The sequence below is a fragment of the Sabethes cyaneus genome, chromosome 3 (assembly GCF_943734655.1).
Source record: "Sabethes cyaneus chromosome 3, idSabCyanKW18_F2, whole genome shotgun sequence".
NCBI classification, from domain to species: Eukaryota; Metazoa; Arthropoda; class Insecta; order Diptera; family Culicidae; genus Sabethes; species Sabethes cyaneus.
The window spans coordinates 95,784,052-95,808,612 of record NC_071355.1 but is presented as its reverse complement, the minus strand read 5'-3'; the positions used below and the strand labels follow the sequence as shown (position 1 = coordinate 95,808,612).

Sequence of the window (24,561 nt, the reverse complement as noted above, 5' to 3'; positions counted from 1 at the left end):
TAGCATACAAATAACTTCTTTGTCACTTCTAGACGACACGTGACATGGTCTTATCTTGGTATTGGCACAACGTTGCGTCTAATGTACAGATCTGTAATGACCATCCACGGTTTGCTTTTAAGCAAAATACTGAACCCACTCTGGTCACACGCGACAGGCAAGATCTTTGGAAACATTTTTGTTGTATAGTAGCTTTTCAAGCGCTTGTTTCATTGATACAATAAAAATGTTTCTAGTGATATCATAAGGGATTTTACGGCTGCCTTGCGGGATTGGGATAGGCAATTGCAACCAAATATGTTGGAATAATAGCATAAACCGATAACATCAGATGGCTCTGGAACAAGTAGGCCTCATCAATTAAAAAAAATTGAAACAAATAACATGAGTTGCTATTAAAAAATTTGAATTTATCATAATTTTTTCGCGCATGAAAGTCTTACGTAAGAAATGATTAAGCCCCCTCCCACCCAAATAAGATTTTGTAAGATTTTGCGTAACCCCCCTCCCCCATTATACCTTACGTAATTAGCGCACGGCCCCCAACGGATGCTGTCGACCTGTAGGAGGATGAAAGAAAGAAAAAAAAATCCCAAATAGGGACATTTAAATCCACTTGAGCGACTTAACGCGAAGATTGGCTGAAACATCACGGGCCTTGAATGTATCATGGGATGCTTGACTCAATTTCCAGTGACCGTTCTTACCCGGTTTGCACTAACAGTTTGGTGCACAAAAGCATTCAGAGCTCGCTCATCTCTCTCTCTCTCTCTCTCTCTCTCTCTCTCTCTCGCTCTTTCTCAGGTTTAAAGGACAGTTGGAATTTTATAGCTTCCTTAAACCTTATAATGGGTTGGTAAAGTTTTATGATATTCTTGTTGAGTGCTACCCTGTACCAACATCACCGGTTGCTAGAGTAATGCTACGCTAGCAACATTATTTGTTACCTTAGTAACCTAATTTGTTAATAATTTGTAATAAAGAGAAAAACTTTTCATTCGTTACCAGTTGCTCGAACATACAAGAAGCAATTTTCAATTCCTCCGAAATCTATTCCGGTCCAAACTCAATTCCCGCGAACAGGTTATGGTGCCCAGAGCGTAAGCCGGAACAGATAAGGAAAATTCGAAGATTTTGAAGCGAAGCAGTTCTTTAGAAAATCTTGAAGATGGAATTAACGAGAATAGCGAAGTTGAACAACGGTAATTATCCTGCGTGGTCCTTCTCGGTCCAAGCATTGTTGCGGCGAGAACAGTTGTGGAAGTATGTTGAGCCAGGGACTCCACCGGAACCGTTAACTGACGCCTGGAAGGATGGCGACGAACGGGCACTAGCTACAATTCAGCTGATGGTGGAAGAGGGCCAGTTCGGTATAATCCGAGCCAAAACTACGGCAAGAGCAACATGGACGGCGCTAAAGGAGAAGCACAATAAAACTTCTTTAGGCCAAAAGGTAACGTTATTGAAGCAGATTACTAACCAGAATTACAAAGAAGGCGAAAACATTGATTTGTATCTCGCGAAAATCGAGAAGTATTATGCTCGGTTGGAAAATTCCGGATTCGAAATGACGGAATGTCTCAAGGTTGCTTTGATTTTGAGAGGGTTACCAGAGTCGTTCGATCCGCTGACTATAGCGTTAGAAGCTCGAAACGAGGAGGAACTGACGCTTGAAATGGTGAAGGTGAAACTCGTTGATCTAGCAGAGAAGCTGAGTAAGCAGAAAAGGGAATCGGAAGAGCAGGTGTTAAAAATCGGCAGCAATCAACACAAAAATCTTATCTGCTACAACTGCGGTAAACCAGGACATCGGAAGCGGAACTGCAAGGCGGCTTTAGCGGAAAGAGGTGACAAGAAAAAGCCGAAAGAAAAGGCTAAAACAGTGCGCGAAAACGGCCAAAAAGAGTCGTTCACGTTTATGGTTCGAAATAGTGAAACAGTTTCAAATGCGTGGGTAATTGATTCGGGCGCGACTGCTCATTTGGCAAACAATATCGAATCGTTCGTGCGTTTAGATAAAAGTGTGCATCCTGTAATTTCAACGGCTGATGGCAAACCGCTTCGTACCAAAGGTGTAGGCGACTGTACGATCCAGTGCGTTAATGAGGTTGGAGAACAAATCACCGTAACTCTGACAGATGTTATTTATGCTCCCGACCTGGAAGGCAATCTTATATCGGTTACAAAATTGGCGAAGAAAGGTGTTTGTGCCAGATTTAATGCAGATCGCTGTGAATTGGTGTTCAATGGCAAGATTATAGCTAAGGCGAACAGAGTTGGTGGTCTTTATCGGTTGAAGTTGTACGGTGAAAAGGAAACACTGCTGATGGTGGAGCAGTCTCGACACAACGAGGATTGCCAGCATCTTTGGCATAGAAGGCTTGGGCATAGAGATCCAGACGTGCTTAGTGAAATTGAACGCAAAAGCTTAGCTTCCGGTATGAAGGTAAGAAAGTGTGGTATAGTTCAAACCTGCGAATGCTGTGTCGAAGGGAAAATGGCGCGGCCCCCATTCCCGCTGGCAGCAGAGAAGAGGTCTGTGGATGTACTTGACATTGTCCATACAGATGTGGCTGGTCCTATGACTTTGACGCCTGGAGGTTGCAAATACTACATGACAATGATTGATGATCATAGTCGTTATGCGGTGGTGTATTTCCTCAAAGAGAAGTCCGACGTAGCAGATAAAATCCGTGAATATGTACGATTCACTCAGAATCAGTTTGGTAAAAAGCCAAAGGTTATCCGGTCAGATAGAGGAGGAGAGTATACATCCAATGCTCTTCGTCAGTTCTACAAAGAGGAAGGTATCAAAGCCGAATGCACTGCTGGATATGCTCCGCAGCAGAACGGAGTCGCTGAGCGGAAAAACAGGACCTTGAATGAGATGGCTCTTTGCATGTTGCTAGATGCGGGAATGCCTCGACGTTTTTGGGCGGAAGCAGTTAACACAGCGGCTTATATACAGAATCGGCTACCTTCAACAGCGATAAATGGCACACCATTCGAAATATGGTTTGGGACAAAGCCAGATCTTAAGCATATGAAAGTGTTTGGCTGCGGTGCTTACGTTTGGACGCCTACTCAGAAGCGGAAGAAATTCGACGTGAAAGCGGTTAAAATGACATTCGTCGGTTACTCCTCTGAGAGCAAGGCTTATAGGTTTTTAAATACTAACACCGGGCAGATTGTAATAAGCAGAGATGTTAAATTCATGGAAATATCCGACGAAGGCAAAACGGTAGCTGGTGGTACTTCAAGATACCTTGAAAAAGAGGCCAATGGATCTGGGGAAGTTGCAGTACTCAGTGAGATAACAGTTCCAGTGGTGAAGCAGAGTTATGAAGACTCCCAGAATGAATTCTACTCTGATGATGAAGATGAAGTGGCTGCTGATTGCGTTCCAGTACAAAGTGAAAATTCTATTGTACAGGATTCAGTACGGAGGTCAAGTCGTTCCAATTTTGGCGTAGCACCGGAAAGGTTGATGATTGGTATAGCATCAGGTCCATCTGCAGATCCAAGAACGTTCACTGAAGCTTTAAGTAGTGCTGACAGTAAGGAATGGAAGGTAGCTATGCAAGAAGAAATGGAATCTCTCCGAGAGAATGAGACGTGGGAGCTTACACATCTTCCTCCTGGACGGAAGGCCATCGGATGCAGGTGGGTATTTAAAAGGAAGGAAGACGAATCTGGAAAAGTGGTACGTTTTAAAGCCAGACTAGTTGCGCAGGGATTCTCCCAAAAATTTGGGTCCGACTACGATCAAGTATTCGCTCCTGTGGTAAAGCAAACTACTTTCCGCACCGTTCTTATTCTGGCAAGTCAACAACAAATGCAGGTGAGACATATCGACATCAAAACTGCGTATCTTTATGGAAAGCTTCAGGAGGAGATCTTCATGAAACAGCCACCAGGATATACTATCGAGGATCCAAGTGCTGTTTGCCGGTTGAAGCGGAGTCTCTACGGGCTGAAGCAGGCTGCCCGTGTCTGGAACCAACGTATTGATGCTGTGCTCCAGGAATGTGCATTTCAACGATCAACTGCTGATAACTGTCTGTACGTTAGGCGATCGAACGGGCTGATGATGTTCGTGCTTATTTACGTGGATGACATTGTTGTTGTCAGTAAAACTGTTAAGGAGTATGAATTGTTAGTCAAAGCTTTGAAAGGTAAATTTAAAATATCAGAATTAGGAAGCTTAAAGCATTTCCTTGGAATCCATGTTCGATTGGAAAAAGGAATATATGTACTTAATCAAGAAAGTTACATTAAAAAGATTCTGGAGCGTTTTGGGTTAGGACAGTGTAAGCCCTCGAAGGTGCCAATGGCAACCGGATTTCTACAACAAAAGGAGGAGGATAGTGAGCATCTTCCGGATAGAGAGCAGTATCAGAGCTTAATTGGTGCTTTGTTATACATCTCCGTTAACACGCGTCCAGATATTGCTATAGCGACATCTATCCTTGGACGCCGAGTATCAAACCCAACAACTGCAGACTGGATCGAAGCCAAGAAAATACTGCGTTATCTCAAAGGTAGTATACATTACGAATTACATTTAGGTGGAAAAGCAAACATGAAGCTGGAAGGCTTCGTTGACGCAGACTGGGCTGGTGAAATTGGGAACCGAAAATCGAATACTGGTTTTTTGTTCAAATTTAGAGGCGGTCTTATAGCATGGGCATGCCGGAAGCAAACAACCGTGGCGCTATCAAGTACGGAAGCAGAATACGTGGCGCTTGCAGAATGTTTGCAGGAATTGCAATGGCTACGGAAACTTATGGACGATGTGGGAGAAATTTTGGATTTACCTATATTAATCCATGAGGACAACCAAAGCTGTATTGCGCTTACCATTAGTGACAGATCCTCAAGAAAATCGAAGCATATTGACACTAAATACTGCTTTGTTAAGGATTTGGTGAAAACGGGTATTGTAAACATCCAGTATTGTCCCACAGAAGAAATGGAGGCGGATATTCTCACTAAACCATTGGGAGCAATCAAACTTCAACAAATTCGTCATCTAATTGGAGTAAAGCCAACTGATGTTGAGGAGGAGTGTTGAGTGCTACCCTGTACCAACATCACCGGTTGCTAGAGTAATGCTACGCTAGCAACATTATTTGTTACCTTAGTAACCTAATTTGTTAATAATTTGTAATAAAGAGAAAAACTTTTCATTCGTAATTCAACGGATGTATTTTGATGGATGACGAAACCTACGTGAAAATGGATTTCATGCAACTTCCCGGTCAAAAATTATACATTGCAACTGATCGTGGTGAAGTGCCAAGCTAGAGTAAGGTCCTGTTTTCTGATAAATTCGCAAAGATAGTTATGATCTAGCAAGGAATAAGTTGCTGTGGACTGAAGACTGAACGTTTCGTCACTTCCTCAACAATGACATCATAGAATGTATGTGTAATGTGTAACGTATGTGTGATGAAGAAAATTTTGTAGCATTTGTAGCCAAAGATCACTTTGACTCAATTTTGATTCATTCGACAGTACCGTCTCAGCCGAGCAAAATTTGAAAAAGATATATAGAGTAAGGAGGGGTAAAAGTGCGATGAGGGTAAAAGTGCGATTCAATAATTTATCGGTGCAGATTCCGAGTAAATTGACTACATTGGCATGGATGAGTGACTACTTTGACTGCTTGAATCTAACGTAAACTTTGATTGCTTACAAAGCATAGTTACTGAGTTATGTGCAAATGTTATTTTAGGGCTGTATTGATGTAATTTTTCGTTATACAGCAAATACGATATCAACAGGAGGATATGATTTGTTAAAAATTTGTAGCAGCGTTTTACATCACTAACATATCCGTTTTGAAAACACGGGGAAAGGAATTTACAAAATATATTTCGCTTTTCCATAATTTAATCAAACCCCGTCAAGCGCCTTGCGGGGTAAAAGTGCGATTCACAGACGGGGCAAAAGTGCGATTCATGGGCGAGGCAAAAATATATGGCTAATTACATACAGCTTTAGGCACTATATTACAGATACTAGAAATGGAAGATCTGCCGAAAACTGTGCTCTACAGATGTTAGCCGAATGAAAACAATGTTTTTCCGCTGATGAAACAAAAACCAAACGTTTGGAAAAGTTTCGATCTGACGGAGGCTGCAATACACCAGCGCAAAATAGAAAAGGTGCAAATTGAGAATATTCCTTACCGAAACATACCGCAGATTGAAGATAAAATGGTTTTGTTAGCTACTGCTGTGCTAATTTCTTGGATGCGAGCTTGCACTTTTGCCCCGCGGTGTTTGCACTTTTGTCCCGCTAGTGGGGTAAAAGTGCGAATCGGTACTTGATCAGAAGAATGAGAAATTTATTTTGCATAACATTATTATTCCAGATGATTTATATTTGAATGTGAAGACATTAAGTTACTGTATCACTATAAAATACATTTTGTTATTGTCCTTCTTTATATCTCACGAAAATTGATGACAACTTCAAACATCGCACTTATGCCCCACCCTACTCTATAGGACATTTATAGAACTAGTTATTAACTACAATTTTGATGAAAACATTTTTACTGTTTCTTTTGTAGTTACCGTGATACAATGCTAGTTCCTCATTAGTAACAAAATAAACGTTCACTTAGTTACTAATGAAGTAGCATTGTAGCACCGTAACTATGAAGGCTACAGCAAAACTTTATTCTTCAGCAAAATTGTAGATAGTAAATAGTTCTACAAATGTCCCATACGAACATTGTCAAATTTTGCTTGGCTGAGACGGTACTGCCAAATAAATCAAAATTAAATCAAAGTGATCGATCCATCCCTGTTTGTAGCAAATTGAAAGGTTTCTCTACCAGTAACGGAGCGAAAAAAAACTTCTTAAAATGTTTCAACCGTTTACGGCACAAAGCTTACCGGAAAAACCAACTTTTTCAATTTTTCCAAATGATTAAAGTAACGATTGTTTGGTAAATTAAATACTTATTATGTGTGCTGCTCAAGTATTTAACAATGCCATAATTAACCGCACGGTAAACCCCGGCAAAGCTCCGCTAGGGAAACTTATTCTGCCAACTGTCCGGAACAATTGTCACAAAGTTGTTTGTTACATTGTCACTTTTCCAATCCCGCAAGTATCAGCACTTGTGACCTACTTTTGCTGTTTATAAACTTTTTGTACCCTCTTTACGAACTCGAATGATGAGCGTTTCCTTTGTTAATGCAATAAACATATAACACAGCAAGGAGCACGATTATTCTCCCTGGACAGGATGTCCGCATGGCTTGCCAGAAACGGTCGATACAAGGGAGAAGGGTTCTCTTGCAAAACTTTAAATTAAATTGCTATTGATCAAATGTTTCTCAACTTTTCAAATTGCTCCCCGCGTATTACGTAGGTTGGTGCAATGCAGCAAACAAAAATGCATTAAACCGCTTTGCTTTTCGTTGTCTTCATAAGTTAGAAAACGTGCTCGGATCAGTGCCGAAAACCGGCAACATTCTGCGAATACATTCAGAGATTCGATTTAGAACTTCTTGAATAAATTTCGGTCAGATGACCGGTGGTTAGTTGGCTTGACTGAACTGACTATATATTTTTCCTCAATCCGATTGAGGAAAGTGTGCGCCATGATTTTAGTTCGATATTTGGAAATATACTTCTGCACGGTTTACGGTGGTACTTCGTTCCGCATCGTTGATAGTGGTTCACGTGCAGGGGAATAAACCATAACTATCTGCAAGAGCAATCAGTACGCTCTTTAGTATGCCAGTCGGATTCTTTACGTGGTTTCCATTGCCAAACCGGCCTACGCTGCCGCGGGAAATACTTGACTGACTTGGCTAACCACCTCGATTGTAATATATATTTTTGTTTTCTTTGCTATTCGGCTATATTAAGTTGGCTAATGCCAAATGCCAAGGTCGTTATATTGACTATTTATTTACCCACGTTTAGTTCATAGCACTGCAACGCAGGCGAAAAGGACAATAGGTAAGCTGAGGAAAGTGGTCCAAAATGCACCGTTTGAACCAAAACGAACCTTTAACTGCGTAATGTTTTTCCACGTTTAAAAAGCTTATGCAATTTCTGAAGTTTCCAAAGGAAAATTCCATAGGCAACAGGCTTCTAAACAATGATATCGGCGGTCTGCGACAGGTATCACACAATCGCAGCCAGGTGACGTTGACAGAGCTGACGGTTGTCGGTACAACATTTATCATCTTCAGCCAATCTATCTCCTCCAGTGATCTCTTGGTGTAATGTGCCAAGACTAGGTGACCACCAAATGACCACATCCTTTTTCGCGTGATACTTCTCGAAGAAGGCGGCAACTTCCGGCAGGCACTTCGTACTGTATATCTGCTGTTCACCGCAAACCCCGAAGGAAAGAGCAGCGGATTAGACATTTCCTTCTTGTTGATCGTCAACCACTAAACAACCCTATTCAGAACTTGATGTGGGAAATATATTTGACGTAAAGGCTTCCCTCCTTGGTAAAGGACGCAAAATACCCGCAGGCTTGCCAGTCGTTGCCGTGTAGCGTCATGTAGGTCTCGTCATCCATTATTTCTAAGACGTCGTGCTTCGCTGGAAAAATGTTTTTCACCAGCAACTTCAGTAATTCCTTCTGGATGATTGCCTGCTGCTTAGACTCAACCGGCCTCGACTGACGCTTCCGCGTAAAAATGTCCATTTTGACCAGATACTTCTTCAACGTTTGGCCACCAATGAGCGAAACGATGAGGACACCTTGCTCTTGGTCTTCCTCTTCAGTTTCCACTGCACTTTACGGTCGCGCAACACCGTCGAGCGACCAAAACCAGGCTTTTATTGTACGCTCTCGCCTTTCTCTACAAGAAAGATGTTGTAAATGCCGGAGACTAAGTGCCTCACGTTGTCCAACTTCTACACTCCGAGATGCATTTAGCAATACGAACAAAGCATCGAGCGTAATTGCTTAGCCACTTTCGCTATGGCTGCTGCAAATCTGATAATGCTGTCAATTTTTTTCTGTGCACAACAAGGTTACTACGTTTAACGAGGTGGATTCACCACCAGGCACCAGGTGGCAGGCTAATCGCATGAAAAACCGCATTTGAATGACTAGATCCCACTTTTTTCAATATGATGATTGTGATATTTTCATCCCAATTCCATGACAAGACAATTTGTTAGACGAATATAATAAACTAATAAAATACTCTCAGCTCTCTCCCCACGCACTTTATGCATAGCTGAAACTAGCACACGAGCACTTAACGAATACACTCTCATCTGAAGATTTATTGTGGATCTGCGAGAGAAGAAACCTAAAATTAGGTACAACTTCAAGCTGAATTGGTTTGAAGTTATATCAAAACTAGTCAATCAATCACTTTTAAACAAAGACATCAATCAAACTGTCAAGGTTGGAAACCTGGAAAGTGCATCTCGACTTTGTGGCACAACATGCATGTTCACTGAGAATTATTGCAGTTTACAGCATCAGACCTCAATTTACAGCACCTTTTGATAATTTCTTGGCATTGTTTGGAGTTACTCAGATTTAGGGTAACCAACGTATTTTGGATCCCATCAGCAACAGTACATAATTTGGACACTTAGAACTAAATCAAATGGAAGTGTAGGGGCAGTCCCGGCGTAGTGGTTAGCATTCACGCTTCTCACGCCGAGGACCCGGGTTCAAATCCCAACCAAGTTTTGAGCGACCCACGCTGGTAAAGTGACTATAATCTAACAAAAAATGGAAGTGTCCAAATTATGAACAGCTGCTGATGGGGTCCAAAATATAAATTACCCTATATTTCAACTTAGAGTTGTTAAGAAAGTTATTATAAGAGTTTTTTTTTTTTTTTTTTTTTTTTTTTTTTATTGGGGCAAATATTCGATTACATAAAATACTTAAGAGTAACTATCCTATATCATATTGTGTGTTCAATCACAAGTGGTGACTTTTCAACACTATTAGAATTGCAATATATACTATTATTCTGATTTCTTATGATTTGTTTTATTATAAGAGTTAATTACCACAAAAGACGATCATATTAAGACTGTCGCAGTGGCCTTTTAACCCAATGCCCTTCTGGCATACAAAAAAAGAGTTATTATTGCAAACACGGCTTGCAAGAAAACATTGACGGTAGGCAGAAGCTGGAACATTATATTTTAATTATTATTTTCAACACTCCAGTGAATACTATTTACAATGCAAATTAGTATGCTAAAATTTTATTATTTCGCATAACCAAACATATACCCACTACACCATTCGTTCAACTCCATTAATATCAAGCTGTTTTGGGTAGGATGTCTGAAAATAGATACGTTACTCGCTGAGTGCACTATGGCAGAGAAATATTCTATTCAACATAACTTGGAAATCAAACACAATCTGTGATAAAAACCCGAATTAATCCACCTAGCGGCGTGACTTAGCCTTTCTACTGCCACAATAATCATTATTTAATTTCTCAGGAAGTTAATTGTAGATGTATAGATGTTATATTAGACTATATTTTTAAATATCCGTTCCGTATTCCTCAAAATCCTTATTTGCCAGTAAAATTCACAACGTATTGTGTAGAATAATTATATTTTCTTTCCTTGGGTGCGTAAATACATGTAAGCGTCATTTATGTTACTTGATGAACACCTTATTTAGTTTTATAATATTTATAGAAAAATAATGTAAACACAAAAGATACTTTTTACAGACTTGAATGAATATGTATAGAAAATTAGAAATTAACCCTCTAACGGGTCTACAGACGGCCTTAACTTTCGGGCTTCAGAGCCACATACGAAACTTGTTTTGAATTGACAATATGAAGTATTTGTTCATAGCAGATTTTTTGATATTTTGATATTAATACCATGCATTCAAATGTTAGCATCTTTGAAAAACAAGAGTTCAGAAAAATTATTATTATATTTCGCTTTTGAAGAAAAAGGATATCTACAACAAAATGATTGATCTCAAAATTTTACTATTGGTTTGCTCGGCCTCAATTTTGCAATATATCTGAACTAGAAAAACATTACTGAATAGAGCATTAGATATTAAAACGAGAAATGGAACTATTTCTTAGCTAGCGCTCCTTCAGATAATTATTTTTGCATGAAAATCAAAACTTAAGCTTCTTTTGAATGTACTTTCATGAAAAGATAGTCATTAGCTTGATCGCATCGTTTTTACAATGTTAGAGGGTTAGGAAAACAAGATGAGGTCGAAAAATAGTGCAAAAGCTGCGCCATAAACATGCTTGAGAATGGGAAATACGATCGATATGATTCCCAGTGCTTGTCTTTTTTTGATTTATTTATTAAAACATGATACATGACATAAGACATCTGTCCTTTAAAATATCACTAACGAAAACAAATCTTACAAAATTTCTACCGTGCAACGTTTACTTCCTATTTTTATATAACATTTCTAAGCTCTAGTATCTATTGATTGAAAAGAGCATCTATTGATGCGCAGAATTTGTTTGGAATTTGTACAAATTTATTTGGAAAAATCAACTCATTAGTATTTTTAATCCTACACACTACTATACCTACATGCTTAAATAAACTGCTTTTCTTCGCTTTTTGCTTTTCTTGTACAATTGTGAGTAACAGCAAGTGAAGAAAATGACAATTGAAATCTGAAATCAAAGAAAAGAAAAAACTTTTCGATTGAATCCCACTATTTAATATTTATTTGCAACAGATACGTAGTTCACCTACGACGTGCAGGCTTCATCAGTGTCTTATTTCAAAGCGTATACGTATCTGTCGCGAATAAATATTAAATAGTGGAATTTAGTCGGTAAAAGTTTTTTCATTTCTTTAATTTCAGAGTTCGTATTCCACTTAAAGGCTTCAAAAACTTCAGACAATTGACATGTTTCTCACTTTTCTTGAATTTCATTGCAAATTTTAAAATTGCAAATTGTCATCACATACATACATACATACATACACACATACATACATCCCAGCTAGCATTTTCATACGTATAAAAAAGTTAAAAATCAGCATTACGTACAGATATACATGTTAAATAAATCGTATTTCATGTGCAAAATTGGCATATCCGTACTATTTTGGAGGCGATATACGTGATTACGAATAATTTTGAGCGTTACGACTATATAAGTATTTATATACGATAATATCCGATTAAGCGCGACTCGCTCCGTACTGCTCTACGATTTTGTGCTGAAAATCGTATGTATGTCAGTCATTATCATTATATACGACAGAAAATCAACTTGATCCCACTTTATCCAGCTTTAGTTACGATTTCGAGTTTGTTAGGAGACATTTACGATAGTTTTCGTACATTGATATACGAGTTGGTGCTAGCTGGGATACATACATACATACATACATACATACATACATACATATATATATACATACATACATACATACATACACACATACATCACACACATCTCATACATTGAATACAATCAACATTTGATTGATATGTTTTGATTTCACACGTTTTAACGGTTTAATATACGGTGCTTAAGTGTTAAAGTTTGAATAACTTTTGAATGAAGCGTCCGATTTTAAATAACTCGGTTTCGTTTGATAGATCTCAGCAGTAATTTTTAAATAATCATAAAATGTGTGATGTTTTTCATTAAATTAATGCTTATATGTTACATAAATATGTTTTAAATACTATTTTTTCACATTTCTTTATGTAACTTTCAAACTATAAGTCCAATCGTCATGAAATTTGGAAGTTAAGGGTTTGCAAGGCTCCTCTTTCATATGCAATCAATTTTGTTCAAATCGGCTAAGAGACCTATGAGATAATGAAGTCCCATATTTTTCGTATTTTTATACATAACTTTTGAACTAAAAGTCCGATCAGCATGAAATTCAATAGCGACCAATGGGACACCTAGACCTTTCATTTGACACTAAGAACATTAAAATCGGTCCAGCCATCTCCGAGAAAAGTGAGTGAGATTAAAAGCGTCACATACACACACACACACACACATACACACACACACACACACATACATACACACACACAGAAAATGCTCAGTTTTCGAAACTGAGTCGAATGGTATATAACATTCGGCCCGCAGGACCTTCTTTCCATTTCCGGTTTTCCAAGTGATTTCTATACCTTTATACTATATATTTATATAGTAGAAAGGCAAAACCATTCAACACCTCTTATGCGTGTTGTACACCACTCTCCCCTATCACATGCAAACGGTTGACACGCGCGTGTACAAATACGTGCTCCGTGCGATCATAATACCTACATTGTAAATATGTGCGTTAACCCAAATTGGCTATTTGCAATTGCGTTGATATTTTATATTTATCTCACCATGAATATAAGCATTATTGACCGATCAGGATTACCTACTGCGTTGTGTGTTTGCGGTTTAGCTTTGATAACAACGTACAACAAAGGTATTAAAGCCGATGACGATGGACGTGCGTATTTTTACGGAGACGGTCGACGAGTTGCCCACTTTCAATATCAGTTTAATAAGTTAGTTGCAAGTGCATATTATTTCAAAAGTTGTAAGCAACGATGCCGAAAATACTTTTAAACTCAATTGATTGGCGAGAGCAACTGGAATGACTTTAGTGACAAATGAAATTGCTAGTTTAGTTTAAAAAATACTGCATCCTGGTATTCCTGGTTGATCACAATTGAATTTGATTTTGGATGGACTACAGCATGGCCATCATCGATTTTCTGTGAAACCATCAGCTGGTATGTTATTGAGAGTATATACCATCGAAAGAATTGTTACACATAGGGACCGAAAAATAATTGAGTTTCAACGAGTAACAGCAATAGTTAACGTCAACATTTTTGTTATAGTTTACAACTGGATGCGTAGTTCTCAACAGTAAAAGCGTAGACTAGGAAAGGCAGTGAAAATGTTGAAAAAAAGTTATTTCGAACGAATCAAAAACATCAAGTGATAAACAACACGGTGGACGACAGATTTAGTGTTCAAGAACTACCTAGGTATGTAATTTCAGAAAGACCAATCAACAACCTAAATGATAGAATTATGGGCGAAACAATTGGTTATTGCTCCAAGCTATTACATCGTCTTTGGCTTTGTAAGCTTATCGTTTGGACTCGATTGAGGAAATAAGATCTCAATCGAAGATGAAATTGAAAGGCATTCCGGAAATCGAATTTAACAAATGCTTCGAAGCTCGGAAAATGGACTAGTGGATTGTTTCGGCAGGAAAACACTTTGTAAGCAATGAAGTAGATTTCAAAGAATAAATAAAAATGTTATAAATGAAGTCACCTTTCAAGTTGAGCACAGCTATGTTGTGAAAGCATAAAGATTTCTGGAGCATTGCGGCGAAAAAGTACGAATAAAACAAAAAAAAACAACAGCGGTACCAACTTTTCAAAAGGGTTTATCTGCAATTTACATTTTGCACCGAGTGAGGATTACTTTCTGCTAAACTAGCATAGGAAAAGAAAGCCTCACTCGGTCGTTTACATTTTGCAGTTAGACCCTTTTGAAAAGTTGGTGCCGGTATATTGTTTGCTGAAAATTATAAAATGCGTGATCGGTAGAAATACGTTCTACGAAATACAACATTAGCAATTTTCACGTCTCTCTTTAAAGCTGAATATAATATTGATAATTCTACATGAATTCATCAATATGTTTGAAAAACGTTCTAAAATTCCAATTTAATCCAATCTACGCCAAAGCCTGATGAACATAATTTCTTCTTCGCCAGCGACACAGCATGTACTCGTCGCCACTTCTCGTTCCAAGCTGGTCTCACCATCCTGCTCGCAATACTGTTGCTCGTTTCATTCCTTTGCGTTTAGCATCATCGATGCCCGATCTATTAATATATCCGTAGTTCTACGGGTTTAGGAATTTCCTACGGACCTGCGGGTTTTCACAGTTCCTAATACGGTCTCTGTAGTGAGATAAAACTTCAAAATCCTTTACAGCTGTCAGGCGAATAGGATTGTTCTTTATAAGCAAGTAGCTGGAATCCTTGCCCTATTTACATTAATTAGTTTAACTCTTTGTACTAGATAAATTAACTCTTTGTACTAGATAAATTTTTGACTGGACAAATAACAAGATGAAAATGCAATGAAAAGATGACTAAAATACGACGTCTGTTGTCTTAAAGAGACGGCAAAAAGACGACGTAGAGACGACATGAGTGCGATGTAACACGACAGAAACACGACAGAAGATGGCAAAAAATACGTTGGAAGGACGCCAAAGTCAAAAAAGACGTGTGAAAAGCTTCAAGAAGACGACAAGATACGCAAAAAAGTTGACGAAAATACAATAGATAGACGACTAAGGAACGTTTACAGTAAAAAGTAATTTTGTCCCCAGTTTAACCGTTCCATACTCGCACACATACGCAATTAGATATGAGTCTATCTAGTAGAAGGATGCAGCGGTAGTTTAATTTCAAAAACACTTGGGTACAAACCGAGAGAATGACCCAATATATTTTTGGGCTCAAATCAAAACTTCCCAGTTTCACCAGTTTATCATTCTTCTCAATTAACGCTCCTTCAATTTACAATTGAGAAAAATACCTGTTAACCAAATGTGATAAGGAGTATATATTAGAACACAGTACACATCGAAACTAATTTAAACTTTTCAGCAAAACTAACAAACAGTTAGTACTAAGCAACTTACAAATGCAGCGCAAAAGTCGGTTGAATTGATAAATTTTGTTTCAAATAAAAGTAAGCTTCTTTCTTAATTTTCAAACGAAATTATAACCCTTTTTCCGAAGATAAAAACACAGATGGTAAAACTTCGGAGTTTTTTCAGCAAACTCTGGCAACACTGTTCAGCATTCGTTTCTCGAAACCTCCGAACACCAGTGTTGCGGAGTTCACACTCGAGTAGTCAGATTTTCTCACACGCATTTTCATTCCAAGGAACACACTGAGTACTGACATGAGCATATCTCTCAGACCCTTTTTCTTATTTTTTTGATGCCCTGCAACAAGTTATTGCGAGCGTGTATTTTTTTAACGACTAGGGAAATCAGCTATCAGACACCTAAGAAGACAACTCAGGGAGTGGGGTTTGGTATCTCGACCCCCCTACTGGGGCGTGAGTAAAACCCTACTCGAGTCTCCAGACTCAATCCCCCCTGGCACCACCTTATCGGTATTACTTCAGGGAGGGGCTATTGTGCTTAACGCACACTCTTAGATAACTACTGGACTATGGTAGTTAGGCTGTTTATTCGCCGTTGATCGGCTTTCCAGCGGTTTTGTAGCTCAAGTACGATCTGGGTAGCAGGCGCATTGGACGCTCCCCAGACTTCCCAGACTCCCCAGAAGTTATCCGGAGTAGTGTCCTGTCCGCTCACTGCCATCATGTTGCTTCTCGCGCCCGCGGAACGAGGGCATATGAAGAAAGCATGTTCTGCAGTTTCCTCAACGTCCACGCATTCGGGACACGCGGGGGACTCTGCATGCCCAAACTTGTGCAGATACTGTCTAAAACAACCATGCCCTGATAGAATTTGTGTCAGGTGGAAGTTGACTTCGCCGTGGCGCCTGTTGACCCACCCGTATAGTTCCGGGATAAGTCGATGTGTCCACCGGCCTTTTGTGGAATTAGACCATGCCCGCTGCCATGTGGTCATCGAGGCTGATCTTGTGGTACTCCGTATGCCTTTAGTTCCTCGTTGGTTGAAGCACTCTACGTCCTCGCTGATGATGATACCAATAGGCATCATTGCAGATTGCGTCATGTGAAACTGTGCGATACGCACTCGCCACTCTTAAGCACATGAGACGATAGGTGCTTTCCAGCTTGGCTAGATAACTTTTGGTACCTAACGCCGATGACCACACCGGCCCGCCATACCTGAGTATGGACTGGACCACGTTGGCTAATAGCCTTCGCTTGCTGCCATATACCGCAGAGCTATTAGACATCATACGAGACAATGCCGAAATAGCTGTGGAAGCCTTCTTGCAGGCATAGTCGACGTGGCTCCCGAACTTGAGCTTGTCGTCGACCATGACTCCCAGGAGTTTTAAGGACCGCGTTGACGAAATAGTGCAGTCCCCGACGCTGATATTTGCTTGCTGCACCGACTTGCGGTTATTCACCATGATAACCTCCGTTTTATGATGCGCTAGATCCAGTTTCCTGGATCGCATCCAATCTTCAACAATGCTTATAGAGTGGGCAGCCGACAATCACCACCCCTACGGGAACTTTAACTTCAACACCTCGTCATACATGACATTCCACAACACCGGGCCCAGTATGGAACCTTGCGGAACCCCTGCGGTGATTGGAACCGGAAATCCGTCGTCTGCAGTTGACACAACCTCTGGAACCGGGAACCTGCTTGTCGTCCATATAACTGCCATTCCGGACCTATCCGAGACCCAGTTACCGTTTCCGGCAGGGATGCGGTATGGGTCCGAGATGATGGCAATGTCCGTCAACGACTCAGTAACTGCTTGGTATAATAGCTGCTGGGCCGCATGGCAGTGGTTCAAGTTTAGTTGCGTTACCTGCACTACGCCCGTGTTTTAGTCGCCGGCGCGCCTGCCTCCTGTTGTGTGCTTAGCCTGTACATATCAGTGTCCCCTTGGCCTGTACATATCAGGCACTTGGGCGGCGCAGAACAGTCCCTCGCTATATGGCCCGCACCGGCACATCTTCTACACTGGCGGCTTCTGTCAGGCCCCTTACAGCTCTAGGACTTGTGCCCTCGGTCAAAGCACCGGAAGCAAGCCTCCGGCTGCTGGAACACGCTCAGTGGGCATAAGGACCATCCCACCTTCAGCTTGGCCGCCTTCAGGGCTGTATTTCCGTCTACCAGTGGAAGTCTTATTGTAGCTACCTGGGTTCCCGCCGGTCCCTTGCGCAGACGAACTGCTTCGGGAGTCACCACCACGTTACATTGCTCCTTGAGAGCTCGTGTCAGTTCGACCGCTTCAGTGATCTCGCCCAGGTTTTTAAGCTGGAGTCATCTCAGGCGTTAGTGCGCGGATCTGTATGCCATCACCAAGGACCTTTTCTGCCAGCACTTTGTAGGCAGAACCCTTCTCAGTGGCATCCTTTTTGAGCTTAAGGATCATGTCGCCGGTGCGAGAGCAGCGGATACCCCGCACATCCGCGCCAAGACCCTTCAGCTGCTCGTCCCCTCTCATGGCCTTCAAAACATAATTCAGCCCCTCAGTTTTGAGGATAAGGGCATCACCTTTGCTCCTCTTTTTTCTGACCACTTTCGGTGGAGTTCGATCCTCCTCTTTCTTCCTGGCCTTCTTCTTTTTCACTGTTTCCCACTGATTGTCGGGCGCTAACTGCGTCTTATTACCCTCGGTGGGTTCCTCAGTTTGCTTACGACCCTCAGCGATCAAGCGCTTCTTCGGGCCCGTGGGGGTTTGTTCCCCCGGGGACTGCCTTGCACGTATAGTGGATATCTTGTTGTCACTGGACTGCTCCGTAGTCGCAAGGGCTACGGTGTGGTCAGTCGTTGACAGGCAAGCATCCGTTTATACAGACCTCGATACAAACGCCTTCTCTACCACTTTTACTCGCGCTTCAAGTTCACTGTGTTCCTCCGTCGCAGCACGCATGGTGACCCGAAGCATGAGCAGACTTTGTTTCAAGTCCATCGCTATGGTGCTGCGGCCTGCCGCGATGCGATAATGGCATCGAGCTGATGAGACGCCGCTACCACTCTTGGTAGCATGTCTCTCTTTCCTTCCACTGCTTTTATTAGCGACGGGCGTCCGGCGTAGATGCAGGTGTGCCGCTTCCCTGTCCGCTTCTACTCGTATCCATCGGCGGAGATCGCTGGATACCACCTCTTGCGAACGGATTATCTAATCCGTCCGCGCTCACTGAAGTTAATTTTTTTTGATTTTGATTGTTCATATATAATCCCACGAGTTGAGGGGAAAGAAGAGTCCGCCGCATCAGAGCCCCTGATGATGCGGTAAGGGCTGATTACTGTGGAGGGCGCTCTGGTACTCCACAGGCTCCGTTTTAGGCTGAGTATTTATAGAAACCCCCCCCCCCCCCCGCCCCCCCACCGTTCATCCCTCGGCACGGGTCACATGACACCTTGGATTAGTGGTTTATCCATTCACGTTTTTACTTTTAGCCATGGATAACAGCTATTCAACCATCCTTTTTTAGGGGCTTTGAACCCTCTGCTCAGGTTCTCAGTATTTTCAGATTCCTCGAACATACTTCTACCGAGATCCGTCATTTGCAGGCGGAGAGTTTGCACTCAACCTTCGCATGAGTGCCCCCTTCTCTGTCCGCATATGACCCTAGTTTCCGCCGGTTGTCCGGGTTCCGCTAAGAAACGTATCCCGGATGGTACCACGAGGAGGTAGAGATAAGGGTTGCTAAATAAAAGGCTGTGGAACTTCGTGGTAATTCTGGAGCGCATTATTCAACCATTTACCATCCGCGAGCGTGTATTTAGCTATCAGCCACAGTCGTTACTTTCGCTCATCATTGCAACTCGCGCAGTTGATACCGAACGCTCACGAAGGCCCGTGGTTTACCCGCGTGTGAAACGAGACCGTAAGATGAAGATGAAGAAGCAAAGCAAAATTTCCAGCCATGTATGCTACTCATGTTCCCATGCTCCAGGATTTGTGTCTCGGGAGCAGGAAGCAACAGCGGTTGTTTGTCGTACGCTTGCGTCAGTAGAGTAAACGTTGGATGTAATTCTTTTCACACTCGCTCGTGTATGGGTCGGCATCGTTTGTTTCTCGCTCGATTTGCAACACAGCCGAGCACTCGTCTATTGGGCATCTTGTGCAGGTTACCTTTTGTACGCGGGTTTAGACTATGCGACTGCAATTGCTTGTACAGCTCATTGTATGCGCAATCGCTGCTGATAATGCACCTCCGAATCTCACGTCTGACGTCATTGCTTGCTGTCACCAGTGAGCCAAGATAGACAAACTCGTCAACTACCTCGAACTCATCACCATCCATCGCTGCACTACTGTCTAACCGGCATTGACCGACCTCGGTTCCGCTGGCCAACAAGTCTGCCGACAATGTCCATGTCATGCACGGAAAGAAATCCGATTCCGATACCATGAATAAAATCATGAAATCATAAAGTTTGAATTACTGTCTAATCATGACTCAACTACCATAGCAGGCAGCACAAAATCATGAAAAATAGTTCATGCTCTTGCGTTGTGTTGTACTACAAGAAGTTTGTATTATCATGATTATTATTCATGATGTATTTGCATAAAACATGAGCTAGAAACCTAATATCATAAGTCATTTTGCTCTTTTTGAAGATTAAATTTCTATCCATGTGGGTAAAGCGGATCGCTAGATTTGTTGAAGATCATTCCCGTATCTGCTTTGATATCCGATCAATTAATGACATCTTGTAGTGCTATGTTAAACACCAAGTCCACCATCTTCCCTTCCGAAGCCGCCGTGATATTCGAATGAACTGGACAATCCACCGGAAATTCACACAAAGCACTGTGTACTATCCATTATAGCCTTAATCAGTCCAATCTACTTTCCTGGAAAGCCGTTCTGTTTCATGATTTTCTATAACTTTTTGCGGTCAACAGTATCATACACCACTTTGAAACCTGGCCCTTGCTTCTCAACCTTGACATTCGAGAACTACTTGGCCACGGACCAATCAGCCGTTTTTGCATCACTGTGAAAGTGCACCTAGCATCTTGCCACAGCTCTGGTAGATTCGTGGTACCAACCCTAAACGAACATAGCATTGAGCCCTTCACCATACCGATCGAATGAGAACGATGATCGGTCGCCCCTAGCATGGAGCTCAGACGCCTATTTAAGCGGCTCCTAACCTGCAGAACAAATGCTCATAAGCTCGAAATTTGATACCTTTTAGTAACGTTGAAAAATAAGGAAAGCAAAAGCAAAATTAGATACTTCGCAAACGGAGAAGGGTTGGGCACCACGCAATTTCTCGAAAAATTTTACACAAGATTAGTTGACTTTTACCAGCTAGCCGACTATTTCTGAATTATGTCTGTTTTTAGACCTATTTTAAAGACTGTACAAAGTACCTATTGATGAAATGTGTTCAACAAAATACGAATAAAATCCATGCACTTTTTTTTAATTCTTGAATTGGATCTGTTCAATTGAGTAAACATGATGAACAGTCAAAAGGATATAAATAAACACTTTTTTCGATATTTTAATAGTTCTTCCATTGATTATACTGTAATAATACTAATCTTGATTACATCAAAATGAATAATTCAGCGATGCCGCGAAGCTATGTCACCGTTGGGATGGTTTACGATATGGCAACAAAATGCTAATAGGGCCCTCAGTAGATGCTGCTATTGAAGTTTACATAATATGATAGGATATATTATATCCTGCAAATGAACAATGTCAAATTAAAAACAAAATGTGATCATAATATATCAGACCGGTAATTAAAAAAATCAATGATTTTGATGCTAGGTACAACAAAATTGAAAGCAAATACGGTGTAGGTTTATATCAGTTTTTTCTTGCTGTTGTATCAACAAACAAACATAAGCGAAAGTAGCGTTATTTATGAGGAATACTAAAAAATGAATCAAATTGTTTACTCACTTACATTTGTTTTTTTTTTAACATTTTTGTTTTTCCACAGCAAGCTCACGAGAAAACGCCGGTGCGCAAAAATATTCCGTGATGGTATTCGTACATGGAGAATCGTACGAATGGAACAGCGGTAATCCGTACGATGGATCCGTGCTTGCCAGTTTCGGGCAAATTTTAGTAGTTACAATCAATTATCGTTTAGGAATATTAGGTACGCTTACACCTGGCACATTTCAACCGTTCACCGAAACTAATTTATCCTGGGTTATGTTCTGTTTGGGATTTCAGGATTTTTAAATGCCAATATCGACCGGTTCTCGAAGGCACCGGCCAACTATGGACTGATGGACATCATTGCAGCTCTCCATTGGATACAGGAAAACATCGAAGCCTTCGGTGGTGACCCAAGAAGTGTCACACTGGCTGGACATGGGACGGGGGCTGCGTGTGTTCACTTTCTCATCGCTTCGGCAGCTGTGCCAGAAGGTAGGTGAATAAATTTGTATCAATAAATATTTTATTGGATTATTTATGCTACTCCGAGGAAGCGAAAATTGTACATGGAAGCAGAATAGTGTGAAAAACAATAATCAATTCGTTCAATATCCAGCTCGATGAAATTGACTAACAGAACAACACGTTTTGGTTTCCATAATCTCTTTGTTTGCTGGTCAAATTCAGACACGTTGAGGGAAATATAAATCAAATCGGATTTGTATTCCAGTTGCATTCATACACATATGAAGATGTTGGATAACCAGTTTAAACAACAGCCGATAGTTGAAAAACCTAACCTGATATCTAGATAGAGAAATTTTCGAGAAAAAATTGCTAATAACTGTGGTTGGTGTGATTTTTCCCACCCAGTCAAATTCCTGAAACAAACCCCAATAACTCAAACATGATACGACTTCCATTTTAGTGAGCCGTTTTTTTAACGGCTCGCTAAATCGGTTTTGAACAGATGCGATTAATTGTCGGTAACCAAATTCCAATAAAAATTTAAATGACAGGTTCTCATTTATAGGAATATTTTTTTTTTATTTTAACACAAAATGCACTGCAGTCACTTATTTGTTCAGTCGACAGCGGAATCAATAATGGCCAAGTATCCTTCAGTCTTGCTTTCGATGCGAGTTTTTCTGTGGTCAACAGGGTAGAAAACTCGAACGAGTTCCTTGGCACAGCTGCTTCAAAGCAAAAACTTTCGCTTCACGAAGCTAATGCTACTCTCTAACGGTCTCAATTAGGCTCGCATTAGATTACTGAGTGTTAACCGACGATAGCAGACGATGCTTGTTTTTTCTACCTCATGCACAGTTTTTCACATAAGCTTTTCTTCTTGCATATTTCACCCGGGACGGGATATGTATTTTGTGTGTGCATAAATTGAACTGACAGGCTGGCTTGGATTTAAAATTCTTTACTATTTCAGTGCTGTCTAATTTCCATAAATTTTACAATCACATGGGAAATTGTGAATATTCAAGCAAGATTTTAAAAAACGTGGTTGATTTTTACCTTATATTTACTTTATATTTTAGTCACCGTAACGTTGTGGTTGATTTTTGTTACACGCATATTTTTAACGAACTATGTAGAACTACGTTTTGTTTACTACATTGAGGTGCACTTTAGAAGTACGCAAAATGAACATGTAACGAATAAGAGTTATGATTAACACGCTTATAACGCTTCAATCGATTTAAAAAATATTTGCATCAATCGATCAAAAATGTTTCTAATGCAATGACTGATCTAGATAGTATAGGTGACAGATAGTATACGACTATGATTATGATTACGACTACGACTACGACTACGACTACGACTACGACTACGACTACGACTACGACTACGACTACGACTACGACTACGACTACGACTACGACTACGACTACGACTACGACTACGACTACGACTACGACTACGACTACGACTACGACTACGACTACGACTACGACTACGACTACGACTACGACTACGACTACGACTACGACTACGACTACGACTACGACTACGACTACGACTACGACTACGACTACGACTACGACTACGACTACGACTACGACTACGACTACGACTACGACTACGACTACGACTACGACTACGACTACGACTACGACTACGACTACGACTACGACTACGACTACGACTACGACTACGACTACGACTACGACTACGACTACGACTCCGACTCCGACTCCGACTCCGACTACGACTACGACTACGACTACGACTACGACTACGACTACGACTACGACTACGACTATGACTACGACTATGACTACGACTACGACTACGACTACGACGACAACGACAGCAACAACAATAACATCCTCGATATTCACCAGCTGGCTCCAGATAACTTCTGCGAATTTGCTTGTTTCGCAGCTACAGCGCTACAAGAAGTGAGTTTGGCCCCGATGATGTGCTTATTTTTTAACGTCAACTTAGTGTACTTCAAATATTTTAATCTAATTTCACCATCTGTTTTGCTGTCGTAATGATATAAACTAATTGATACTAACTCAATTATGTACTTACCACTATCATAGCCACCCAATAAGGTTTATGTTTTCCAATCTCATTTATTCTCCGGTCTCCGCACATTTTCCCTCCCTTTTTCTTCTATGCTAACTCTTCCGATAAATTGGAACTAGTGTTCGACATCGGAACGAAAATTGAAGTCCGGGTTCCGGTCCGGTCCGGTCCGGTAAAAAATCGGAACGAAATTTTTAGGTCCGATTTCGTTCCGGTCCGATTTAGCTCTGTTCCGGTTCCGGTCCGATTCCGGTCCGGAAGTCCGAAATTGTCCGGATGCAAAATTTACCAATTTTTAAAAAATAGGTAAATGTCAAAGGTAAAGCTTTGAATGTGTAGAACCTTCTGTAACTTCTAAACGCTAACCGGCCTGAAATGGATCATTTAAAAAAATTGAAAAATTCGG

At 40.9% G+C, this 24,561-nt stretch overlaps 1 protein-coding gene across 1 annotated transcript in view; it reads left to right on the top strand.

Annotated features, from left to right (window-relative positions):
• LOC128744514 (neuroligin-4, Y-linked) overlaps nt 1–24,561 on the top strand; it is a 134,616-nt gene that overhangs the window by 65,717 nt on the left and 44,338 nt on the right. Inside the window, exons 3-4 of the mRNA XM_053841576.1 lie at nt 21,661–21,822; nt 21,900–22,097. Coding sequence (XP_053697551.1) covers nt 21,661–21,822; nt 21,900–22,097 — 360 coding nt within the window. The remainder of the gene's footprint in view (nt 1–21,660; nt 21,823–21,899; nt 22,098–24,561) is intronic.